This window comes from Camarhynchus parvulus, chromosome 2, assembly GCF_901933205.1.
Source record: "Camarhynchus parvulus chromosome 2, STF_HiC, whole genome shotgun sequence".
Lineage (NCBI taxonomy): Eukaryota > Metazoa > Chordata > Aves > Passeriformes > Thraupidae > Camarhynchus > Camarhynchus parvulus.
In genome coordinates this window covers 41308144-41330907 of record NC_044572.1, presented here as the reverse complement: position 1 = coordinate 41330907, position 22764 = coordinate 41308144, and the positions used below count along the sequence as shown (strand labels likewise).

Here is a 22764-nt window from a genome sequence, read left to right as displayed (position 1 = left end):
ACATCTCTGTCAAGTATTAATCATGATCTAATTTTAAGGGGAGGCATAACATTTTGGGGACATCGGTCCTTAATTTTTGGACACTTTCAGGCCTTCCTGCTACAACAGTGCTCAAAACCAAAGCTTGTTTACCTTTTTCTTTTAAAAGGTAGTAATTAGGAGGAAATTTATTTTAAGAGGCAGTAATTAGGAGGAAATCAAGGGATGAGGATTAAGAAGATGTATGCTGTGCTGTACGGGGCACGTGTCCTGGAATGAACTGGAACAGCTCATTGAACACAATTCATCCAGAGCCCTTAAAACTTGGTCTGTTGAGTTTGGAGAAGTAGAATGAGAGGGGACCTCACTACAGCCTACAGATTACTCGTGGGGGGAAGCAGTGGGGAAGGCACCGATCTCTCCTCTGTGGTGGCCAGCTACAGAACCCGAGGGGATGCCCTGGAGTTGTGTCAGGGAAGGCTTAGGCTGGATATTAGAGAAAGGTTCTTCACCCAGAGGGTGGTCAGGCACTGAACAGGCTCCTCAGGGAAGTGGTCACAGCACCAGCCTGACAGAGCTCAAGACACATTTGGACAGTACTCGTGGGCACATGGTGTGACTCTTGGGAATGCCCTGCGCATCAAGCGGTGATGATCCCTGTGGATCCCTTCCAACTCAGAATCTGTGACTGTGTGACAAATCCCCTGGGCGGGCGGCGGTGCCCGGCCTGGCTGCCGGCGGTGGGCTGGACGCGCCCTGCTCAGGGCTGCCGGCCTGCCAGGAGCCCGCAGCCCCGGCGGGGGCTTTGAGGCACCGGCTCAGGCTTTAGAGGCGGCGAAACAATCCCGTTGTCACAAGCAGCAACTGCCACAACCCCTTGCTTTGGCAATGAAGGCAGCCCGGGGCCGTGGCCGGCCGCCGTGCCCGTGGCTCGCCCTGCCCCGCGGGAGGGGCTGCCCGGCCCGGCCCGGCGCTCCGAGGGTATTTATAGCGGCCCCGGCAGCCCGGGCACAGCGGAGGCTGCGGCAGCGGCCAGGGCACAGCGGGGCCGCCCCCGCTCCTCTCCGGGGCCAGCGCGACGCCGCGATGGAGGGTAAAGGCTGGGGACACAGCCCTTGTCCCTCCTGTGGCCCCGCTTCGGCCGGGCTGCGGGCGGAGGGGCTCGGGACAGCTGCGGGGAGGGAAGCGGAGCGCTCTCTGCCCCGCTCGGCGCGTTTAACACTTTCCTCGTCCTGCGGGGCTCCTGCAGCCTCCCCATCGCGGGTAACCCCGGGCTTGGCGGGGAGAGGGGCCTCGGGGCAGGGGGAAAGGGCAGGCTCGGTTCGCAGCGCAGGTGTAGGGCTGCCTGCCTGCTGAGCATCCTCCTGTAACCTCCTTTTGTTACGGCGCAGCAGCAGCGTAGCCAGGATGGCTTAATAAGGTACAGGCTTTGCAACAGTTGTCATAAAAACATTGCAGAGCAGTGTTTTTGTTGAAATAAGTGATCTTTAAAGAGCAGTGCCTTTAATTTAAATTTTTAATTTTTTTCATCAGACACCAGAATAACATAGTGATATATAGCAATACAGGGATTTGCTTTGGAACAAAAGGTGTCAGTAAGAGAGAAGTTAATCCTGTTTTGTAAAGGTGTTATCAAGTTCTTTGCCCGCATGAAGAGGAAGGCCTTGCATCATTAATGAAACGTGAACGTTGACCATATATTTATAAAAGCTGGGACTGTGGATGAAGTATGGCTAATACAATAATGACACTGCCAGAGGAGCTTAGAAAATGCAGAGATTAAATTTGCGAGGTTAAGAAAGGAGGAAGTCCTTGGTGTTGTGAATGGAAGCTGATTGCTAAGTCAGAAAATAGTAAAAGTGTTTGCAGATGGCTGTCCCCCTCTCCCACAAGATCAATATTCTTGATAAGAATTTCTTAACTTATCTCAAGTTGTGACTGTCTTATGAAAACCATCAAAATTGAGACCTAATAAGTTTCTTTTATATTTTACCCTAAACACGGATGAAACAGTGAAAAAGCTTTTATTCCCAGGTTGAGAAGTCTCTTGCATTTGTGGGTAATCCAAATCATTAGCACTATATTAGTTTAAAAAAATCTCTGAACAAAATCATATTTTTGGGAGAAAACTGCATAAACTTGATATTTTAAAAACAGTGGATCCATTTTTTATTTATTTGGCGTAAATTGAAGGAGCATTGTAAAGTTACCTGACAGTTCTGATGTGTAGTAAATATGTTCTGGTGTCCATAGTAGTTTCAGGCTGTACTGTAAGGACAGCTGTACTACATGAGTAGCAGGGGCAGTACTGTATGAGTGACAGCATCTTCCAAAGTCATTTGCTTCAGATGCAGCTTATATTTATATCCTCTGCCAAAACAACCTCAAATATATGCTGCCAGCAGTCACAAAGACTGAGATCCTGGTGGTTCAGCTGGGTAGTAATGTTCTTGTTCAAATTTTGCCTGTTGTATGCTACCAAAAGTACTAATTTCTTTCCTAGTTTCCTTCCAAAACTATTGGCTTTGGCTGGTAAGACAGAATGTGTCTAATAGTAATGTGATCTCCACCCTTGTTGCTGCAGGTTTTCCAGTCTCACCTTATTCATGAGTAGCATCTGTTATTTCTTTGCGCTTTCCCTCTCATGAGGAATCCTTTACTCTCACAGACCTCTCTGTCTTTGGTGATTTGCTGTGTTTTCTGCCAGGTTCTGTCTGGTGAATGAGTTTCTTCCAAGTGGGATGGTGAATGAGGTTAGGCTACTTTGTAGCCTCCTCTAGAAGCTCAAGTTATTGTAGAAATTTGGCTTTGTGGTTCTTGAGGTTGTACAAATTTGCTGCCTGCTGAAATATTTTTTTTTTCATAAGCAAATGTGAGTCCATTGTTAAAACTAGACCTTCTGGGCTGATCAATGCAGTTCTCCTTTCAGTACCAGTATTATGGGCTCTTATCTTTTAAAGTCCTATTGGAAAGCAGCTGGGAGAGAGGCTGAAGGCACCTGCCTGTTGCAGCACTAGCACTGTGTTTGCTTTGCACAGCTGGAGCAGCTGGAAGAGTGGACTGGAGACTTGAACGTGCAGAGTTAACACTTGCAGAAGCTGCTGTGGTGAGCACAGTGGGAGCACTCTGAGGGGTGACACTGGGTTCTTTTCCTTGTTTTCTTTTTTTTCCCTTTTCTTTTTTAAACCTCCTCAATGTATCTGAAAGTGACCATTTGAATTTCATCTTGCTGATTGCTAGTTGAGCCTAATTTCTCTCAGATCTCATCACTGTCCACAAGGGAAACCCTAATGACTATGCATGGATGAGTAAGAGGATTTTTTTTGGCTATGCTTTCATCCACACAAAAGACAGCAAAATCCCATTAATGAGAGAGGGGCAAGTTGTAAATTCCTACTCCTAGCTGCAGAAAGGGATCTTCACTGCATATATACTTCATGCATTTGGCATCAGGGTAGTTTTCCAAGGTTGATTTGGCATGGAGAAAGCTTGGCAAATTCTGTATTCAGAGAAAAAAAATAGGTGAGCTGTTTTCTCTGGGGCATAAGTCTGAGTGTGCTAAGCAGAGTTTCAAGCAGGTTGCTAGCTCAACAACAGAGTCAGAGCTGGCAGTCACAAGAGGAAGGGAGCAGCCAGCATTTGTGCAATATTCTGCCTTTAAACTTCTGAATTGCTGGTGGCTCAGCCTGTATTTGGTATGAATGGGGAGTTACGTGGTTTTATGCCACCAGCAGACTGGGGAGGTGAACTGGCAAACATTTTGTGTAAGATGTTGCCATGTTGCCATCTCAAGCAGCTGTAATGTGAAGCGTGGTGAAACACCCTGGGAGTTAGGGAGACTTTAAGGCGCTGGTAATGTGACACTCAGGTTAGTATTTTGGTCAGAGCAGGGGGATAGGATCTCTCCCGTGTCTTAAAATCTGATCTGATGAAAGAGGTGCTTGGATCTTTCCTAATATCGCTTCATCAAAGGAAGGGAGACATCATTTTGCAAGAAATGAAGCTTGCATCAAACAAAGCCATTCTGAGTGAGTGCATTCGTGGTGCTTTAAAATTAAAAAGAATTTTCTTGGCAGTTGATGAACATTTAGTGAAGAAGTTTAATTTGACATTTGAGAAGTTCAATAAATAACTTTTCTTTCTTGATTAAGGCGTCTTTTAAACTGTCACTTATACAACCAGGAATTGCCACTTTTTAATGCATTATGAGATCTTGTTGCATACTGATTCAGCTATTATTGCCTATTAAACAGTTTAGATTTCGTTTGCCTTAATTTCCCTGCTCTTGACTATTTTAAGCTGCCTGCTTCTTTAAAGATCATTTCTATTTGCATAAGCATTTATTACGTATTCAAGACAGAAAAAATGGACACACTGAAGTACATGTCTGTATTTCTGACTTCCTCCTACTCTGTGGTCCAATTTGAGATAGTTTTTTATGCTCATTCCAGATGTTTACCCCTTCAAGCTTTGCAGAAATGAGAAGTTAGATTTCTTATGGCCTTTTTTGCTTTGTCTCGTGTCACAAACTGCAGAGGCTGTAGGAGGCAATTGTTGAAAGCATTGATAAGTCCAGGATACTCATCAGGACATGGCTAATTTTGGGCCACTTCCCCCCTTTTGTTCTCCCATCTGTGCACACAAGTAATCTTGTTTTAGCATTACTGGGCTTTATACATATGCAATGAGGGAATAATAAATTGAAAAGGCAAATTGTTGTTGCCTTGTAGCGCATCAGTAGTGGTTATTTCTGTTAATAATTATTGTCAGGCCTCATCTAGGGGTAATAAAAGGTGTCTTTGACCTGATTCAAATGTATGAATGTCCATCTCTGTTACCATTTCTTGAGTATATGTGATCTTTATTTTTTTAATGAAAAACTTGTCAAGTGTCAGCAAATAGAATTGTCTTTCAAAGTAAAAGCCAGTGGACCAGAAGCTTTTCAGTCTCATGAATGTCATGAGAAAGATGGTTCTTAGTGACCACAGTCTTTTGTCAGCAAAGTAGCAATGACTCTATGGAGTAGTTGGTTAAATCTGGATAATTTGGAAATGCTTGTGTCTCTAAAGCTTAGCTGTCTCTGCCCTTTGTCACATCTCATCTTATGTATGCTGAAAAGCCTTATAAATATGACCTTGTCCACTGGCAAATGGACAAGGGTTTCAACAGGAAATCTTGTCTTTAAGTGGCTTGGCATCCCTCTGCTGGTTACACTGTAAGACAGCTTGCAGGGTCTGATTGAGCTGCTTAAACTAATTTTTCGCAAGCAGCCCTACTCCATTGTTCAGGGATTACTGTGCCCTCTTTGGGGCCAATATATCATGTTAAAAAGCTCTGGCACCAGCCTGAAGGGGAAAGAGCAGGTGACAAATGCTGTATGTACCTGGTATTTGGTTGCAGTGCTAATGCTGAGGTCAAATGACTGATTTAAGTTTTGGCATGGTCCAAACAAACAAACCCCAAACAAAATAAGGTATCCATTTTCTGGGTGCAGTCAGACTACAGGCAGTGTGGTGGCTCTGTGTGGGCCTCTTTCAGCTTGCCATTGCTGAGCCTGGTGCGCACAGCAGGATCAGATCTGGGCTTCCACCAGGCACCATCCAGACTGATGCTGTAGAAAAGGACTGCTAGGGTCTTCTGCTGGCCCCTGCCAGTGCCATGCAGCAGCCTGGCCTCTTGCAGCTCAGGAGTGTTTTCCCAAAATCAGGTAGTAAACCCACGGTGGGCACAACCTGAAATGGTGTGTCCAGAGCCCTGCTGGGTCCCTCCTCTGTGTGACCAATCTCTGCTGCTGTGACCAGCAGCGTTATAACAGCCTGGGCAAGGCAACTTGCTCCATTTTGAAAGTGCATTGAGCTATTTTAAACTACTTTTACATTGAACTGATAGGCTAATAAATTATGAATATCTATGTAGGAACTAGTTCAGAGAACCTAGTGGTCTGGAAAGTTACATTCTGATTTGTTATGCACTAGCTTCCCCATGCTAGTAAATAAGGGTATATCTCAGAGTTGTGGGCATGAGTTATTAAACAGCGACTGGAAATCCTTTGTAGGAAGCAGAAAATATGGAAGTGTTTATGATATGAAAAAGTGAGAGGAAAATACTTGTTTTGACTGTAACTTGAATGTGCAGGTAAAACTTCTGAAAATGAAATTTAGACTTCATCGATTTCTACATTTTAACTTGCACTGAATCCCATTAAACTCAGTTTTGGTAAATTACTGCCTTCTTAGTTGATTTTTGAAAGACTGGAGCTAAAAGTTGATTTTATATTATGAATAAAAATATAGTTCTTGCATGAAATTGCAGGCTGTCAGGAACCCTTTTAAAACAAGTTGTAGAACTTCCATTTGGATAAAAAAAGCTATTTGTGTTTTCATTTAATCTTTTTTTTTCAACAGGACCATAAAAGTCTCAGGGATTCTCTATGTTCTGTGTGGGTCACACCTGTATTCATAATTTCTGTTTGAACTCAGCCTCCTGAAGTTAACTCTTCTATACCATACACAATGGTTTGATTGAATGTTGTAGATTCAGCCACTTTTCCACTGAAAAAGGAACATTCATTAGATGTTCACCATCAATACACAACTTTTAATTAAAACGAAAAGAGTTCTGTTTCTTAGATACTTCCTACACTGTTAGCAGGTGTTAAGTGTTAGAACATGTGAGAAAGAATCTCACTGGGGTCAGGGAGTTGGGATTTCCATTTCATAGTTGGCATTTGCTGTTTCTCAGTTTTGCAGCAAGGTGAATTCCAATTCTCCACAGCCTTTCTTCCTAATTGGAAATGTTACAGCACAAATCATTCCTGCACTTATTGGTTAGGGCATTGCAGAGATGTTATGAAAAATTAACATTTTGCAGCCAGTTCCCAAGGACTGGCTGCATAAAAATGTCTGATCTTATATTTTAACTTTTACTTGCCTTTATTTTTTTTAAGCCAATCCTGCCTAGGACAGCACAACCTGAGATGTTATGAGCATTCAGCTAGAAAGAGTCCCTCCTCAGAACTCAGGAAATACCTCTGAAAACAGGACCTCTGTCCTAGAGTGGTCCTCACATTCCCTGTCAGATATTCATCTCTGTGTCTTCTCTCCTCATTTCATTCTTCCAACCCTTTCTTTAGGAAAGGGAAATTCAGGTGTGGGATGGAGAATAGGACCCATTTGTAGTGCTGTTGCTGTTCAGTGCTAGCAGTGAGCTCAATGAGTCTATTCAGGGGTTTTGGAGCCCAGACACAAGCACTTTTGTTTTCCTTGGGTCCTTCTCTATAAAGGTCACATTTGCCTTTTCACAGTCAGAGGATTCCTGTGTGGGGGTGGCTGCTGCCGACCTTCTGAGGGGAGGTACCCAATTTGTTCTCTATCCACAGGCCTGGTCCATAAATCTGCAAAAAAGAATATGTAATATAGGAGGAATTGCATAAGCCCTATCATACATGTGCCTACTCCTTTTTTTCCTATGGATAGCTTTTCCAGGGCAACAGGTAATTTCATATACTGGATTTTAAGAAAACTGCCTCTCCTTTACTTGGTGAGAGGCCTGGGAAATCAGTTTATGAAGAAACAATATATTTTTGCCCTAAGACTGGAGTGGTTTTACTTTATTTGTATGTACAGAAAGCAGTGATTAAAGAAACAGAAGTTGCTTTAAAGATTGTTTATACCAAGGGACTCAAATAGCTGCATAGTGTGGGACAAGTATGTTTTAATGCTTTGATACATGATCTGGCACCACAGTAATTCATTAAACGTGGTGGAGTCTTGATACTGAAGGCACTTATTTTCTTTTGCTGGACACACTGAAAGAAGACCCATGACTAGATCATACAGAATGAGAAATTTAATTTATTTTTTTTTCTGATTAATGCTGGCAAGTACTACTGCATTTGTTGCAAAGTAGAAATAGGCCTTTGGTCAAAGCCCGATTTTTGTATTCCCTCAAATAGTCAGTGGGGCTAATACAGTATAAACTGAACAGGATTTGGCTCTGGCATTCAAGCATAAGCTACTCTTTCACAAGAACTCCCTTCTGTTTCCTCATTCACCTTGTTAGCAGTAAATCTTTTTGATAATTTCATGCTACTCTCCCAAATATTGTAAGAATGGGCCAAGTACAATGCTTCAGTTTCTTTTTATAGTGCAAGGATTGAGCAGTCAAATATAGAAACAGATGAAGCTTTTAAAATATATGTAGTACTTCCATAAAGATATAGAAACATTTGAAAAAATGTTTATTTTTTTCCTGTACATTATTCCAACTCCAATTAATTTATGTTTGCTGCTGGGAAAATAATATTGATCATAAAAATGAAATGCTGGTTGGAAATACTTAGGCTTCTGTAATAGAATATTTCTTTCAGGATAAAATATGAGAATTATGTGCTTGATTTTGCTGCTGCTGAAGCCAGTGGCGGAATGCCCAATTGCCTTCAACTGGAGCAGAATTGAGTCTTCTCTTTTGCAGAAAAATATCTTTAACAGTCAGTAATTCTTAATCTCTCTGTTAAAGCACTTCCATTTGCTAAAGTTTTAGTTCTGTTTCAAGCCTGGAGCCATTTGGCTGAAATTGCATTTGATGTATTTTCTGGAAGTCTGTTTTCTGAGTCTGCTTCAGAGTATGTTTCTGTATTCTCAAATAGGAAAGAACATATTTATTACAGTCACATCTCTAGATGGTTTCCCTATCATATTTGAAAACAAAAGAGGTGTATGTGACAAGATGCTCTTTCTATGAAGGGGACTCTCCCACTTCAAGAAAAGTGGTGTTCCTTTAGTGCAATCTGATGTGTCTGACACAGATATATAAAAGGCCCAAAATTTTTGGAAAATAATGTAAGCATTTGATGAATGATTTTTTTTATACGACACAATATGTATCATCAGCATAATGTGTGTTTCTTAGCTTGGATGCTGAGCTCTGAGAATATGTTAAAGGCATCTATTTAATTGTGACATAGAAAGTGAACTGGAATCTTTTTGGAGGTTCATCTATCTAAAGCATAATGAAGTGATCATTGGCCTCTTTAAAAAATGTGATAAAAAGAAAAAATATTATGGAATTTCAGATGTTTATCATCTTCTTAGTTTTCCTCTTCAGGGTTTTACTGCAACCAAGAGGACACACAATAATTTTTTGATAGGGAAGAGTTTCATCATCTCATAAGGACTCCAGAAGTCAGATAACTACACATAGAAGATTAAGTATCATCAATTGCAGAAATATCATGAGGGATGAGAAGACTGTATGTATCCAGTAGTGGTTTCTGAAACCTGAAGACTATCTTAAAAAAATGTGTGTGCTTGGGGCTTGATTTAACACCTGGTTGTGAAGTAATTGCTAAATTGTGAAGTTTCTGCTAATTTCAGGTAATGGTTTTATGGTATATTCCAGGGCAGAATTTGCAACAAATTCAGATTGAAATTGTAAGTGATAACCAAAAAAAATTATTGAGGAAGTGGTAAATAATTGCAAGGAGTATTATTCCATGAATTAAAATATGGGCAGAGTTACAAACTCTTTGCTGGAGCTTTACACAGGTGAAATGCTGTTGAAATGAAGTCTGTCTTCCAGCTCTTCCTTATAACCTCGCTGCCTTGCCTTTCTTTCATAGGCTGTGCTCAAGTTCTGAAACAGGTATGGGGATTAGGGATACACCATCACCCATTTTCCAGATCATATCTTCCTCAGGATCCACAAAGCATCCTAGGGAGACTGTAAAGCTGTGTGTAGAGGTGAACAGACCTGCTTCAAACAGGAAGCTGTTAGACCTATGACTCAGTTCCCTGGAGACCTGGTAGAAAAAGTAATGTGAAGTTCTGCTGTTGCAGAATTCCTTCAAAAAAGATCATTGTAAAGTCATGGAAATACTAGGATCTTATCTCTGTGCAAAAGTGACGGGAATAGGGCTAAGGGAATTATCAATAGAAATCTTTTTCACAACTCTGCTTCTAGCAGAGAGTTTATGGAGAACAAAAAACCCCAACCCCAACAAAAATACCCCAAACCAACCAAAAAAAGGAGTTAAAGAATAACTGAGTTCTCTCGCTCTGCCATCAATACTGCTTTTAACCAAAAGAAGTATCAATATCTGTTCTCTGCAATAAATATTAATCTCCCACGGAGTTCTTTTTTAGATCCTGTCCTATTTTTCATAGAAACAAAACACCTTTGGCATACATAGAGATCATAGACCCTCCAGGTGATGTTAAGGTTGAAATTCTTTTTTGTATTTATGTTAAACTCTGAATAGCACTTATGGCAGCTATTTATGCATCAAATAGCTAAGTCTCAACACAAAATTGTTCTCTCTGCCCAAAACCCTGATGCCTTTAATTTCCTGGTAATACCCAGGGTTTTAAATCTTATAAAGTTGACCTACTAGCTTGTGTTTCCAGAGATAAACATCTAAGACTTTTTCAAAGCTGCAGTTTCTTTACAGTGCCTCTGCTGTGGTGTGCTGGAAAGCATGATGAGAACTGACGTTTTTGATGTCTGTGATTTTCCCTCTTTGCCTGTTGAAGATTTAATACTGTTTGCCTGCTTGTTCTCCATCTGTCCAGTAGGAACATTTATGCCTTTCCTGTAACAATGGGCTGAAGGCTACTTTGTTCAGAAAAATTTAGTATGCTGCCCATTTGGATTAAAAAAAGATGTAATTTCAGAAAGTCAGGGAGAGGGGTGTGTGTGTGTGCTATTTTTGTTGGCAGCATTATGAGAAGTGTGAGGTCCCATCTCATGTTAGAATTTTGTCTTGTTTGTCATATCTCCCCTGATAAGTCAAAGTGAACTGAATAGCTTCTCTGAGTCACCAGAAAATAAAAGCTCATGGGATTAGCAGGGTTTCTTTCAATCAATGGACCTTGAAGTGATGCACATTTCTAAGCATCACTGTTGTTCTTCCAAGTCCTCCTGTGCATGAGGAGCTGTAATTATGATAAACATGATGAATGTGTCAGACTGCAGTGCCTGGCAGTCCTCTGGAAATTTAGTTGTTTAGACCTGTGAAAGAGCCACCTGTCTTCTCTACTTTGCAAGTGTGGCAAAAAGTAAAGCAATAATATAAAGCTGTTTTGGGCACAGAACATGCATCCATTTCTCCATACGCCCCAGCCTCGCACCATCCTCACTGTAAATGGAGAAAACTCATGGTGGCAGTGCTGCCTGGCTCCATAGACCTCAGCTATTCTAAAGCAGGATCAGTGAACAGACAGGGCCTGTAACCCAGGTAATTTGGTTACAGTAGTTACCGCTTCTCCTTTCAGTGTGATACTGTTTCAAATATCTATTCCCTCCATATCTCCAAATGTCTCAATTTCATCTTCATCCTCATGCTGGTGAAAACCAGAGTCCTCATCTTGCCATGTGAAATCAATACATGAAAGAGATACGTAGTTGCCACTGTTGGCCAGTGTCTTACAAGCATCTTGGATGAGCTCTCAGGGGTAATGCAAAGGTGGAAGTAAAAATGTGTTCATGGAGGAGAGTATGTCTCCTGGGTAAAGGTGAGGAAGGGGAAAGAGATCATCACTGGAGAAAGGAATAAACAAAATAAACAAGATAATCTGCCCAGCAGATTATTGTAATTAGTGACTGAGGGCACTTAATGGGATAAGGGCAGAAAGAAGTACAGGTATGTGGCATTGAAGGGATTTTTTTTCAGGGAGTGTGCGTCAGTGAAGCACTCTGTAAAGAATGCAGACGACTCTGAGCAAGGGGACTGGCTGGTGGTAAGGAGCAGCATAAAGATACAGCAAACAAAGCTGAAAGTTATTTCATGAAAAATTGGGAGCAGAGGGATGGCTTGTGGAGGGAAACATTTTCAGTTAAGAAAAATGCCCATTATCTTTCTCTGTATTTCTATTTGTACAGCTGTAACATGTTCTAAGCCAGAACTGTTTTTTCCTCTGTGTTTGGAAGGTCCCTTGCATGCTTTTGTATGTTAGAGAAAGCAGTAGATTCAATACAAGTAGGCTATTATTACCTGCAGAATAACAGTCTATGTTTGAAGTAATGTGTTTGGGTTTTTTTTGTCTGTAAAGATTCTTCCACCAAAATCTAGGATTTTTGTATGGGTAAAAAGTCCATGTGGGGTTTTTCTTAAGTTGACTGGATCTCCAGCAATGAAAGAATTTTTTTTTTGTTTATTATTTATTTATCCTTGCCTTAATGATGAGTTATTTCTCTTACAGTTGGTTTTTGCAAGCAGGAGATGCTGCAGAAGAAGAATGCTGTTTTGGTGGATGGGGTCATCCTAAATGGTCCAATAATGGACTCAAAGGCAGGAGAGAAATTTGTGGAAGAGGCCTGTAAGATTATAATGGAAGAAGTTGTCCAGAAAGCGGATGATGTAACAGAAAAGGTAAAGCCATAGAGGGTTGTTGAGACTTTGTAGTGAAGGTAATGAACAATAAATCAATTTTTTATAAGCACTATTTTATTACACTCTGAGTGGCCTCAAAATCGTTTCTAGTCTGTGCTTGGCTCCAAAATAAAATACAGCCTTACAAATTAATAAAGAATATATTATAAAACCTTCCAATAACATAATTAGCATACATATCTGCCAGAAAATGATTATTTTTTTTTTAATCTCAGAATGCAGAGGTCATTTTCTTTGAGATCACAAATGGCTGTAGTGTTTTTCATGTTTGGAAGGGGGTTATTTGTTTTCTCGTCAGAGACACTGGTGTTGGAGAAGGAGGAAAGTGGGTGTGGTACCACCGTGAAAGGACAACATTGTAAGATTGCTGTGGGTTCTGCAGAACCTGCTTAAGAGGCTGTATGGGAAGAGGTCCTGCAAATAAACTGTGCTTGCCTTTGGGCATGAACTGCTTGCTCCCACCCCTGGGCAGAGAAGCATCTGAAATGCTGTGATTACAAATCCTTAGCTAACAGCAGTATTTGAGCTGCAGGCTTCTTTCTTTTCTGCCTTTCAGCATTTCCCACTCTAATGTTTATGCTTGAGTGTTGTCTGAGGCATGATAAAACCAATATCCCATGAGGCCAGCTTACTGGATGTATTTTCTGGTGGCACGCTGCCCTGCCACGGGAAGTTTTGTGGAAGCAGAGCTGAATGGGGTGATTACTTTGTACTCTCTAACCTCTTGCTCCTAGCTAAGCTGTTCACTGATGGTGTCTGCCCTGCTCCCCATCACTAGGTCTGTGAGTGGCAAGCCCCTGAGAAGCTTAAGCAGATTCTTGACCTGGAGATGAGGGACACTGGAGAATGTCATCAGAAGATCCTGCAGCTCTGCCATGATGTTATAAAATACAGCGTCAAAACCAGTAGGAATGGGGTTTAAGCACTGTTGCTCTGCATGCTAACTTAGATGGGATAGTCTTTACAAACCTCTGTCACCTTTTAGGGAAATGGGAGTGTGAATGTTTGTTTCCCTTCTGCCTATACAAGTGTGCAAACAGTTGTTTGACTGAATTCTGGTCACCATAGGCTTGACTAATATATGTCATAATGGCAAAATAATCAAAAGTAATTAACGTAATGTCCTTTGCATTAATAGTAGATTCTGTCATTTTGAAGTCTTGGGAAAGTCATCTAGACAAATGACACAACAGTCTAGCAAAACAGGCAGGAGAAGGACCTTTTTGTGTGAATTCCTGCTGTCTGTGATGAGATTTGAAGTCACCATCACTGCTCTCATATGTTCTTAGTGACGACCCTCCATTTATTATTGTTCTATTTGAGCAATAGTCTTGCAGGCTGTTAATTTGCTGATAGGCAGTAATTCCTGTTCCAGACACCATGAGAAGAGAGCCTGCAGTGTTTCAGAGACAGTACACCACAGCTCTGCAGGATTAGTTCTCTATAGCTAACCTTTCTGCAGCGTGTGCAGGGTAATTCAATCTTGGTGAAAAGGGATGAACAACATCTGTTCAGGAAATGGCACTGTGAATCAGTAGCTCAGGATTTCAGATGTTGTACGGCTTAGGCTGTATTTTGTTAAGTAAGAAAGACATTTGATATAGTTTGTTGTGCATTTCTGGGCTGCATTCCCTGCTACAATCACTGTTGCTGCAGAGTAAAACTGTAAAATAATTTTGAGAGGGAACTTATGATTTGAAAACCACATAAGAGTAGTGATACTGATCTGCAGGGGTAGTGTACTAATAGTATGCAGATATAATTACTGAGTTACTGGAAGACATCCTGTTTATCTTACTTTTGCAAGTTGCCTTTAGATTATAATATGACACCTTAGAAAGGATGTGGTATATAAAAATATGCTGTGCAAATAATCTTTAATTTGAGTGTAGACATTTATTGAAGCCCTAGTTATAATATAAATGGAGCCATACTGTTTACCTAGTTTCGCATGTAAAAATGCTGTGTGCTATGGATTGAAATTTAGGTGGTGACCCCGCTGTTGAACGGAGTTGTTTTTATGGTCAGCAATAGTATAGAATTTTGTCAAAATTAGTTATATCTCAGTGTTTAAAGGAGGGTAAATAAATCCTCTTTCATTTTAAGTCTGCAGCAAAATTTTCCAAGCTATTAAGACTGCCTGTCTCCCTCTGTGTTGAAACTCTGGTGGGGGAAAAGGCACAGCTGCTTGGGATCCTGTATTCTATGGCTTAGTAAAATTTGGCTGAGCATTGAGTGTGGCCTCTAAAAACCACTGTTTAAAGGCACTATGTATACTCAATTGTCAATCCCTTTTATTTTTTGCTTTATAAAACTTGTGAACAACTCACAATTATTCTGTGCACCACTTGCATTTCTCAAGACATGTTTTGAAGTTTGAAAGTGCTTATTAAATTTACTTTCAAAGGAATGTCTAATTTTAGGAAAGGACAGCAAATCCAGAGAATACTGAATATTGTGGTTTGCAGTGATCAGCATTCACCTGAGAGGGAGTGTGATGTATTCCCTTTTCTGGTATATCCTGTCACTTGCTTTTCATCTTTATTTCCAGATCACCCGAGATTTTTCAATCAGCTGTATGCTGGAATAGATTATTACTCGTTAGTGGCTCGTTTCATTACAGAAGCACTGAACCCCAGTGTGTAAGTGTGGTTCTTTGTCCTCTTAATGATGAATTAGTATGCTTTTTGGAATAAGAGCTTTTTTGCTTCCTTGCTTCTGATTTCTGTTTTCACTGATACAGAAGAGGCGGGAATTGTGCAAGACTTTGGGAGAGGGAAACCCTCTGATTTAGATTGGCTGAAGTTGGGGTTTATGAGGAGAGATTTTTTTTTGCAAGGATGCCAGAAAATAAGCAATTACTCTACTGTATCAGATCCACAATGATTTTAGTTGAGTCCTACTGCTGGTGGTGATCACCTGCTGATAGATTAAAGCAAGGTGCAAGAAGCCTTTATCTAGTTTTAGCAATGCTCTGTGCCATGAGTTATGTGGTTTTAATACCAGTTATCATGCTGTTATTTCTCTTTAGATACACATATGAAGTATCCCCTGTGTTTCTGTTGGTGGAGGAAGCAGTCATCAAGAAAATGATTGAATTCATAGGCTGGGAAGAAGGGGATGGTATATTTAATCCAGGTAGGAACAGTTCAGACCTCAAGCTGCCTATAAACTGCCTAATACCATTAATTCTATAAAAACTGGAGTCATACAAATTGCATATTTGAAAATGCATGCAAAAGTGTAGTGATAGACGAAACTATTTTATTTTTATTTCTAGGCTTATCTTATGTGTTTCTAGTAATAATTCAGCGATTTTGACCAGTGAATGAATGAAAACACTTCTACATTAAATATAATTATATGGAATTATTTGAAATTAATTGTTTGTAGCTGATGCCCTTCCTGACCTTATTAACAATACCAACAGCCTTATTGGAAGGAGTCAATTGAGCTGACAGACAGGGAGCTTATTTATGTGCTAGATGCCAATCCATGGTGCCTGAGGGCATAGATCTGTGTATCCTGCATATGAACTGTGGGAGCAAGAATTTACATGCTCTTAACTCCTTTGAATTTGTATAATTTTATTAAACGTTATGATAAGGCAGGCCAAACAGATATTTCTTTAGCTGCTTGATAAACCATGTTTTTCAAATGTTCTGTAAGGCAATGTTTCAGCCCACGACACTGAAATAATGAAGCATAATGGTGATATTTCACAGATTATTCAGGTAACAAATAATTGGGATAGTTGTGAAGCTTTTATATCTATTTTGGGGGTGAGAAGAGAAATTAAATGAGTACATGAGTTTTAAACTCCCCCTCCCAAACAGAAACAAAGTCAGTAATTCTAGCCTACACATGAGTAGTAGAAAAATAAACAAGATAAAAATCCCTATTTTTTAAATATATTACTGGTATGGATTTCTTTTTTCACATCAAATTTGATGTGTATTTTTAGTAGAAGCCTTACTTTTACAGAAGAATTTATGGCTTAATACTTAGTGATCTACTGAGAGAAGAAAGATTAATTGCCCTTGTTTTTGTTCTAGTTTTATGTAAGGGTTTTTCTTACTGCTTTGGTTTTGTTCTTCTAGGTGAATAAAACCTGTCCCGAGTGAATAAAACTTGTCCAGATCTTACCTTGCAGATCTTTCAGTTCCCACTCACTGTGTTTATTTTTGAGTGGCTTTTTTTTTCCAAAGACCTTTTTTCTCCCTTGGTCCTCTGAGGCCTGGTTGCCCAAGAGATCTCCAAGGCTCTGAGCTTGGTGCAGGCAGCTGAGCTTGCTCTGCTGCAGTGTAGAGGGAAAGGTGCTGTGCCAGGGTTTTCTCTGTTGGGAAGGACTGCTTGGGCACAGCTCGTATTCCTCAAAGAGGAAAATATCCCCAAAGAGCATCCAAACAGGCTCTGCTTCCATGCCTGCTGCAGAGCCCAAGGTTCATTTTATGGGTGTAGCCTTCAGGGGAGGAAATAAACTGTGATGGATGCATCACAAGGACGCCTGTGGGGTTTATTTTTCCCTTAATAGGTCAAGCTCTCAGATACAGGAAAGGTACTCGTACTGTGGCTAATACAATATTTGTATGTCTCTTTTTGCAGGTGGCTCTATTTCTAATATGTATGCTATGAACTTAGCAAGGTACAAGTTTTGCCCTGAGATAAAGGAGAAAGGGCTCTCAGGTCTGCCAAGACTAGTTCTGTTCGCTTCAGAAGAGGTAAAACAAAAACAAAGAAAAGCTTTTTGAACTTTATTTTTTCAGTAGCTGCAAAATGATGTCATTTGCATATCTAATGGGGCACTGGTAGAATAATTCTGACATCAGGATATGATGTGGAATATTGGAGCAAAGTGGAGAAGTCTGATGGTAAATTTCCCTGCAGAAGCTTCCTTGCTTTCAGAAAACAAACACAGATGTTTCTGCTTTGAAAACTGCTGATACAAGAACAGGTTGTACATGGGGCAAACCTGAAGCAGAATGCATGTGCTGTATTGTGGAGGTCTGCAGCATTTGATTTCCCACAGCATAAAGTCTAGCAGGAATCGTAGGTGGGTTTTGGATGTCAAAGGTTTTTTTCTGCATGTTTAATTTGTACTAAACTCAGTACTTGTGGGCCTGTGAGATGGCTCTCTGCAGCTCCCATTTTGCCCTGTGTCTGAATATACAGATTGGATGTGGTACAGAGTCAAACCCACCATATGTGTCTCAGAAAAAAAATTCTGAACCTTTAGACATTTTTTCTTTAAATAATTGAAAATACCTGGCCAGTTTTTAAAGTTTTTGAATGATATAAATCGAAAATGCCTGTGGGAAATTGAATTACATTCATACATTTATTCTGAAGGTAGATTTTGGAGGCTTTTTTCTCTTTCCTGTCCCTTCAGTTTTGAGAGTTTATCATTTGATTAGTGTAGAGTTGTCATTAATTCTGACTCTTCTATGTAAAAGCCCCAGTGGAAGCCTGCACAGAACCTTGTTGTATTAGAAAATATGGACTTACTAGGATAATTTTAGCCCAGACGTTTATGCTCCAAACACTTTACAGTGTAAATAGATGAGAGGCTTACTTTGAAGAAGCCTGAGGGATGAAGGCATTGTGTAAGTTTTCCAAGATAACATGTCTTTTGGAACAGAGCCCACATGTTCTAAATAAAGGTGGTTTGTTTGTTTTCCCCCCCAAAAAATATATCTTCATGTTTGCTTTCTTTTCTTTTTCTGAAAAGTGTGTGTATGAAAATACATGCCAGTTCATACTTAATCCCTCATGTTACTTCTTCAATATAGTTAAGGAGGAAAAAATGAGTTTGAAGCAAGTTGCATAAATGCTTTTGAAGTGAAGCCCATGAAACTTTCATCATGAAGTAACATTTTATTTCATTGCATGGTTTAACTGCAGCGTATTTTCTTACTCTGAAATAAGCAAACATTTAAATTCATGTCAAAGGATATTTTAATTGTCTGCCAGAATAAATTTATTTTTATGTCTTTGCTTCACCAGGAAGACCAAAACCATAAAACATAAAGCTGACCAGGAAAAATAAATTGGTAAATTATTTTTAAGGCCATGCTTTTGATCTCTAATACTTTGTTTGCTTCAAACAACTAAGTAATCTTTAGTACTCAATAATCATTTACTGTAAAATTGATGCTTTTAAGAGCCAGATAGTGTGACTATTTTCTAAGATCACTAGTGTTTATTCAGTGTTATGAGGGATGAAATGGGCATATTAATTTATAATTATTTTAGATCCACATGTACTGAGGCCAAGCTAGATGACTTTTTGGAAACTTTTGTTCAGATAAGCCATGTTGAGAATATATGTAATCAGTAGCCCACACTTGAAACAAGTACGGGAGTGCTGGTGTCATACAATCCTAGTTCTTTTATTATTGTTTTTATTTTGATTCTTATTTAACATTTTCCATCTTTGAATCACAGAACCAAGGAATCATTTAGGTTGGGCAAGACCTCTAAGATCATCAGGTTCAACCTTTGACTGACCACCATCTTGTCAATTAGACCATGGCATTAAATGCCATGTCCAGCTGTTTCTTGAACATCTCCAGGGATGGTGACTCCAGCGCCACCCTGGGCAAACTTCCAATGCTTAACCTTTCCTGTGATGAAATTCTTATTGTCCAACTTGAAACTCCCCTGGCACAGCTTGAGGCTGTGTCCTCTCATCCTGTCAGTGGTTGCCTTGGAGAAGAGCCTGATTCCCTCCTGGCTACACTCTCCTTTCAGGCAGTTGTAGAGAGCAGTAAGGTTGGTCCCCTCTGTTCAGCCTTTTCCCAGGATAAACACCCTCAACTCCCTCACCCACTCCTCATAGGACTCACTGTCTAGATCCCTCACCAGCTCTGTTGCCCTTCTCTGGACATGCTCCAGCCCTTCAGTGTCTTTCTTGTAGTGAAGGGCCCAAAACTGAATTCAGGATTTGAGGTGCAGCCTCACCAGTGATGAGCACAGGGGAGCAATCATTGCCATGGTCCTGCTGGCCACACCATTGCTGATACAGGCCAGGATGTCATTGGCCTTCTTGGCCACTTGAGCACACACTGGCTTGTGTTCAGCTGGCTGTCAACCAGCACCCCCAGGTCCTTGTCCACTGGGCCCCTTTCCAGCAATTCTTCCCCATGCCTGTAGTGCTGCCTGGGGCTATTGTGACCCAAGTGCAGGACTGGGCACTTTGACTTGTTGAATGTCACACCCTTGGCCTTGCCCATCAATCCAACATGTTCAGAATCCTCTGCAAATCCTTCCTACCCTCCAAGAGATCAATTTCCCACCCAGCTTGGTGTTATCTGTGAGCTTCCTGAGGGTACACTCAATCCCCTCAGCCAAACATCCTTCGTTTTTGTTGGATTTGTTTGCTTTGTTTTAACTGAAGAGGTACCTGGAGAAACAAATTGTCCACCACCCCCCCACCCCCCCAACAAAACAAACAAAAAGTAAAACAAAACTTGGAGAAATTAACAACCTGGGTTTATCTTCATCATGAATCAGGCAAGAGCATTGGCATGGAGAAGCCATGAGGCTATAATGAACGGAGCATTGATAAGGAGTCAAAAGACATGACTGTTCAAGGCCACTGTGCCATTTTAGGGCTTGGCTGAAATAAAATTATTTTTGCTTTGATTTGCTAAGTCTCTAAGTTTCAGTTTGGCATTTGTCAAGTTGAAAGAGTTGCCCTGCTGCAAAGCAGGGGAATGCACAGACTTTCAATGACTTATGTGATCTGGGGCTATGTATTTTTTGTATGTTCTTGGATAATATAAAGATGTATATTTAATGCATGGCCCACCCAAGGTCCTCACATATTCTGCTTGGCCTTCAGGTATAAAAAGGCCCCTTGTTCCTGTAAGTAAATGCTTAGATATTCAAAACTGTGGTGATATGCAGTGAACACTGTTTATGCTGCTACTCTGTAATACCTTTGCTGGACCATAGCAGTGTGAGTCCCCTTGAGACAGGAGCAGCAGAAGAGTAACTGTTATATCCCTTTCTGGAGAAATGATTTGTGGCTCTGTAGGAGATAAATGCTGTTCTAGTTATAGATATCAGCCCACCTTTTTATTCCCTTTTGCTGTCTGAGTCCCATCTAAACTTTATTCTGGCACAAGTATGTGCTACATTGATCTGAAAGGTAGAAATCTGATAAATTTGAGGCAAGTAAGGGTACAAGAGGCTGTGTAAACAGTTGAAATGTACATGCTGATGCGAGCAGTTTTTTTAGATGAAATGAAACTAAATTCCTCCCCAGTGCAACTTGATCATGAAAGTAATAAAGCGAGAGAACACAACATTAACTTATCATGTTGTCCCCTGTTGAAATTACAACAGACAAAAATGAGTAATAAAACAATCTCATAATAAGGTAATTGCTTTATGCAATCATGTTTCTAGGAAACTTTTTAAAATCAAGAGAATACAAATTTGTCTTCTGTTTTAATGTGCACAGGTAGAAAGTACCTTGTCTTTGCAAACATCATTAGGAAATGAAAACTATGTCTAGATATAGGTAAAATAGTACAGCAGCACATCTTAAATGCACCAATGTTCCAATTTGATCTTGTGCTCTAAGATGGTAATTTCTTACTACAAATGGCTACAGATTCAATAATTTGTCCAAACAAATTAAACTGTGAAAGACATGGCAAGAGTAACCTGAACTCACAGTGTTTAAAATAATACTTTTAATCTGGATAGTTCTTTCTCCTTTTTTTGGAAAGGGAATTGTGAAAAGTGAATTAGTTGGTGCTCTTGTGACTGTAGCTGCTAAATGCTCTTTGGTATATTTTTTCTTAAAATGATGCAATGCAGTTTAGCATAATGGCTTGTAGTAATGAAGAGGGAGGAAGAAATTCTTACATTTTTCAATCAATATAACTGAAAGACCTGCTTTTTCATCAAAGAAAGCATATGCTAAATCTGTGTAGTATTATGGGTCTTGTTCTTTTTCTGTCCTAGTGAAAGACAGAATTTTCCAGGAAGTACAGAGGTTCTTCTGGAGGAAAAATAATTTCTCTTGCAGCCTGTTTGTTTTTGTATTCCCTCTGTTCTTTCTTCTCTTTTCCTCTGCTTTTTGGTATAATCTCTCAGGTACTCAAGCCTCTTTTATCTTTCTTCCAGTCTCTCGTATCATTGTTTAGAATAAAATATATATTTTACTGGTTGTCTGCTTACTAGTATACTGAATTTGCAGGTCTCTTTCAGTTTGGAAGGATGTGATTATTCTTGGTGATTCATACCTTTCATTTGAAAGTAATGGCTAGAAATCAGTGATTTCTGGCAACTTGTATTTTAAGTGATTCACTCGTCAGTCAAAAACATCTCCAAACTTCTGCAGAGCAGCACACAGCCACTTACAATCATTATTACCTTTATTGATGTAATGTAAGACTAATTATCCACCTATGTAGGTTATTATTCTTGCAACAGTCTAAATGACTGAGCCCTAAAGGCCTTGTGGATGTGTGTCATGTTACAAATTAAGCTTTCTTAAAACTACTCAGTAGCATCATGTCATTCTATGCCTTTGTTTAAAAAGTGGGTGATGGTGGGGGAAACCTCTTTGTCATAAAGAAAAAGAGCCCTCTGAGATCATCCATCTCATCAAAATAAGCGTGACAGGCTTTAATACCCTTAATATATTCATGCCCACACATTAAAATGTTGTACATTTTTCTTAATTATGTTCTGCAGTAACTGCATTTGTGTGAACTCTCAGGAAGAAAATGGAATTAATTAACCACCTGGCTTCACCTCCTGTATGAAAAGCAGCAATTCCAGACATCTTTGTGTTTGCTGGAGTATGCTTCATTTTAACCCTTCAGTAATAATGTGTAAAAGAGACAATTTTATTTTTGTGAGGAGGGCAGTGATAATCCAAGGGTTGGATGGTCTTGGCTCTGAAAAGAGCTCTCTAGTCATATGGGGTGTGGTATACTCTCAAAGGTGACTCCACTGCTATAAGTGGGTAGTTTTGATGTCTAAATATCTTTGGGTTAAGAAGGTTACTGTATCTTGAATTCCCAGGCTAATCTTGAAGAGAAATTAAGCAGAGATCTGTGTGCTCTTGTTCTGGAATAAGCCAAAGTGTTCTTGTGCTGGAATAACAGTGTCCATAGCAGAGCAGGTCCTTATAAAGGTGAATGTTGGAAATATAGTTAGATAAACCATTCATGTTTGTTGAAAAGAAAAAAGTTTGTAGAAAGTGTATAGTGGTCTGTGGACTTGAATAGCATTCTCACCTTAGTCATTTTACCACATCCTGGTTAAGTAAACACCCATTTCTAAAATCCTCTTTTGCACTCCACACGCTTCATAGACTGATGCCCTTTATTCAGTGCAAAGTGAGAAGTGGGCTGCATGTGTCTGTGTACTCATTC

The 22764-nt window shown here is 40.1% G+C and overlaps 1 protein-coding gene across 1 annotated transcript in view; it reads left to right on the top strand.

Moving 5' to 3' along the window:
* The first annotated feature begins 988 nt into the window (after positions 1 to 988).
* Positions 989 to 22764, top strand: part of GADL1 (glutamate decarboxylase like 1) — a 79405-nt gene continuing 57629 nt past the window's right edge. The window contains exons 1-6 of the mRNA XM_030971642.1: positions 989 to 1072; positions 12177 to 12346; positions 13146 to 13272; positions 14919 to 15009; positions 15399 to 15505; positions 16973 to 17088. Coding sequence (XP_030827502.1) covers positions 1066 to 1072; positions 12177 to 12346; positions 13146 to 13272; positions 14919 to 15009; positions 15399 to 15505; positions 16973 to 17088 — 618 coding nt within the window. The 5' untranslated portion in view covers positions 989 to 1065. The remainder of the gene's footprint in view (positions 1073 to 12176; positions 12347 to 13145; positions 13273 to 14918; positions 15010 to 15398; positions 15506 to 16972; positions 17089 to 22764) is intronic.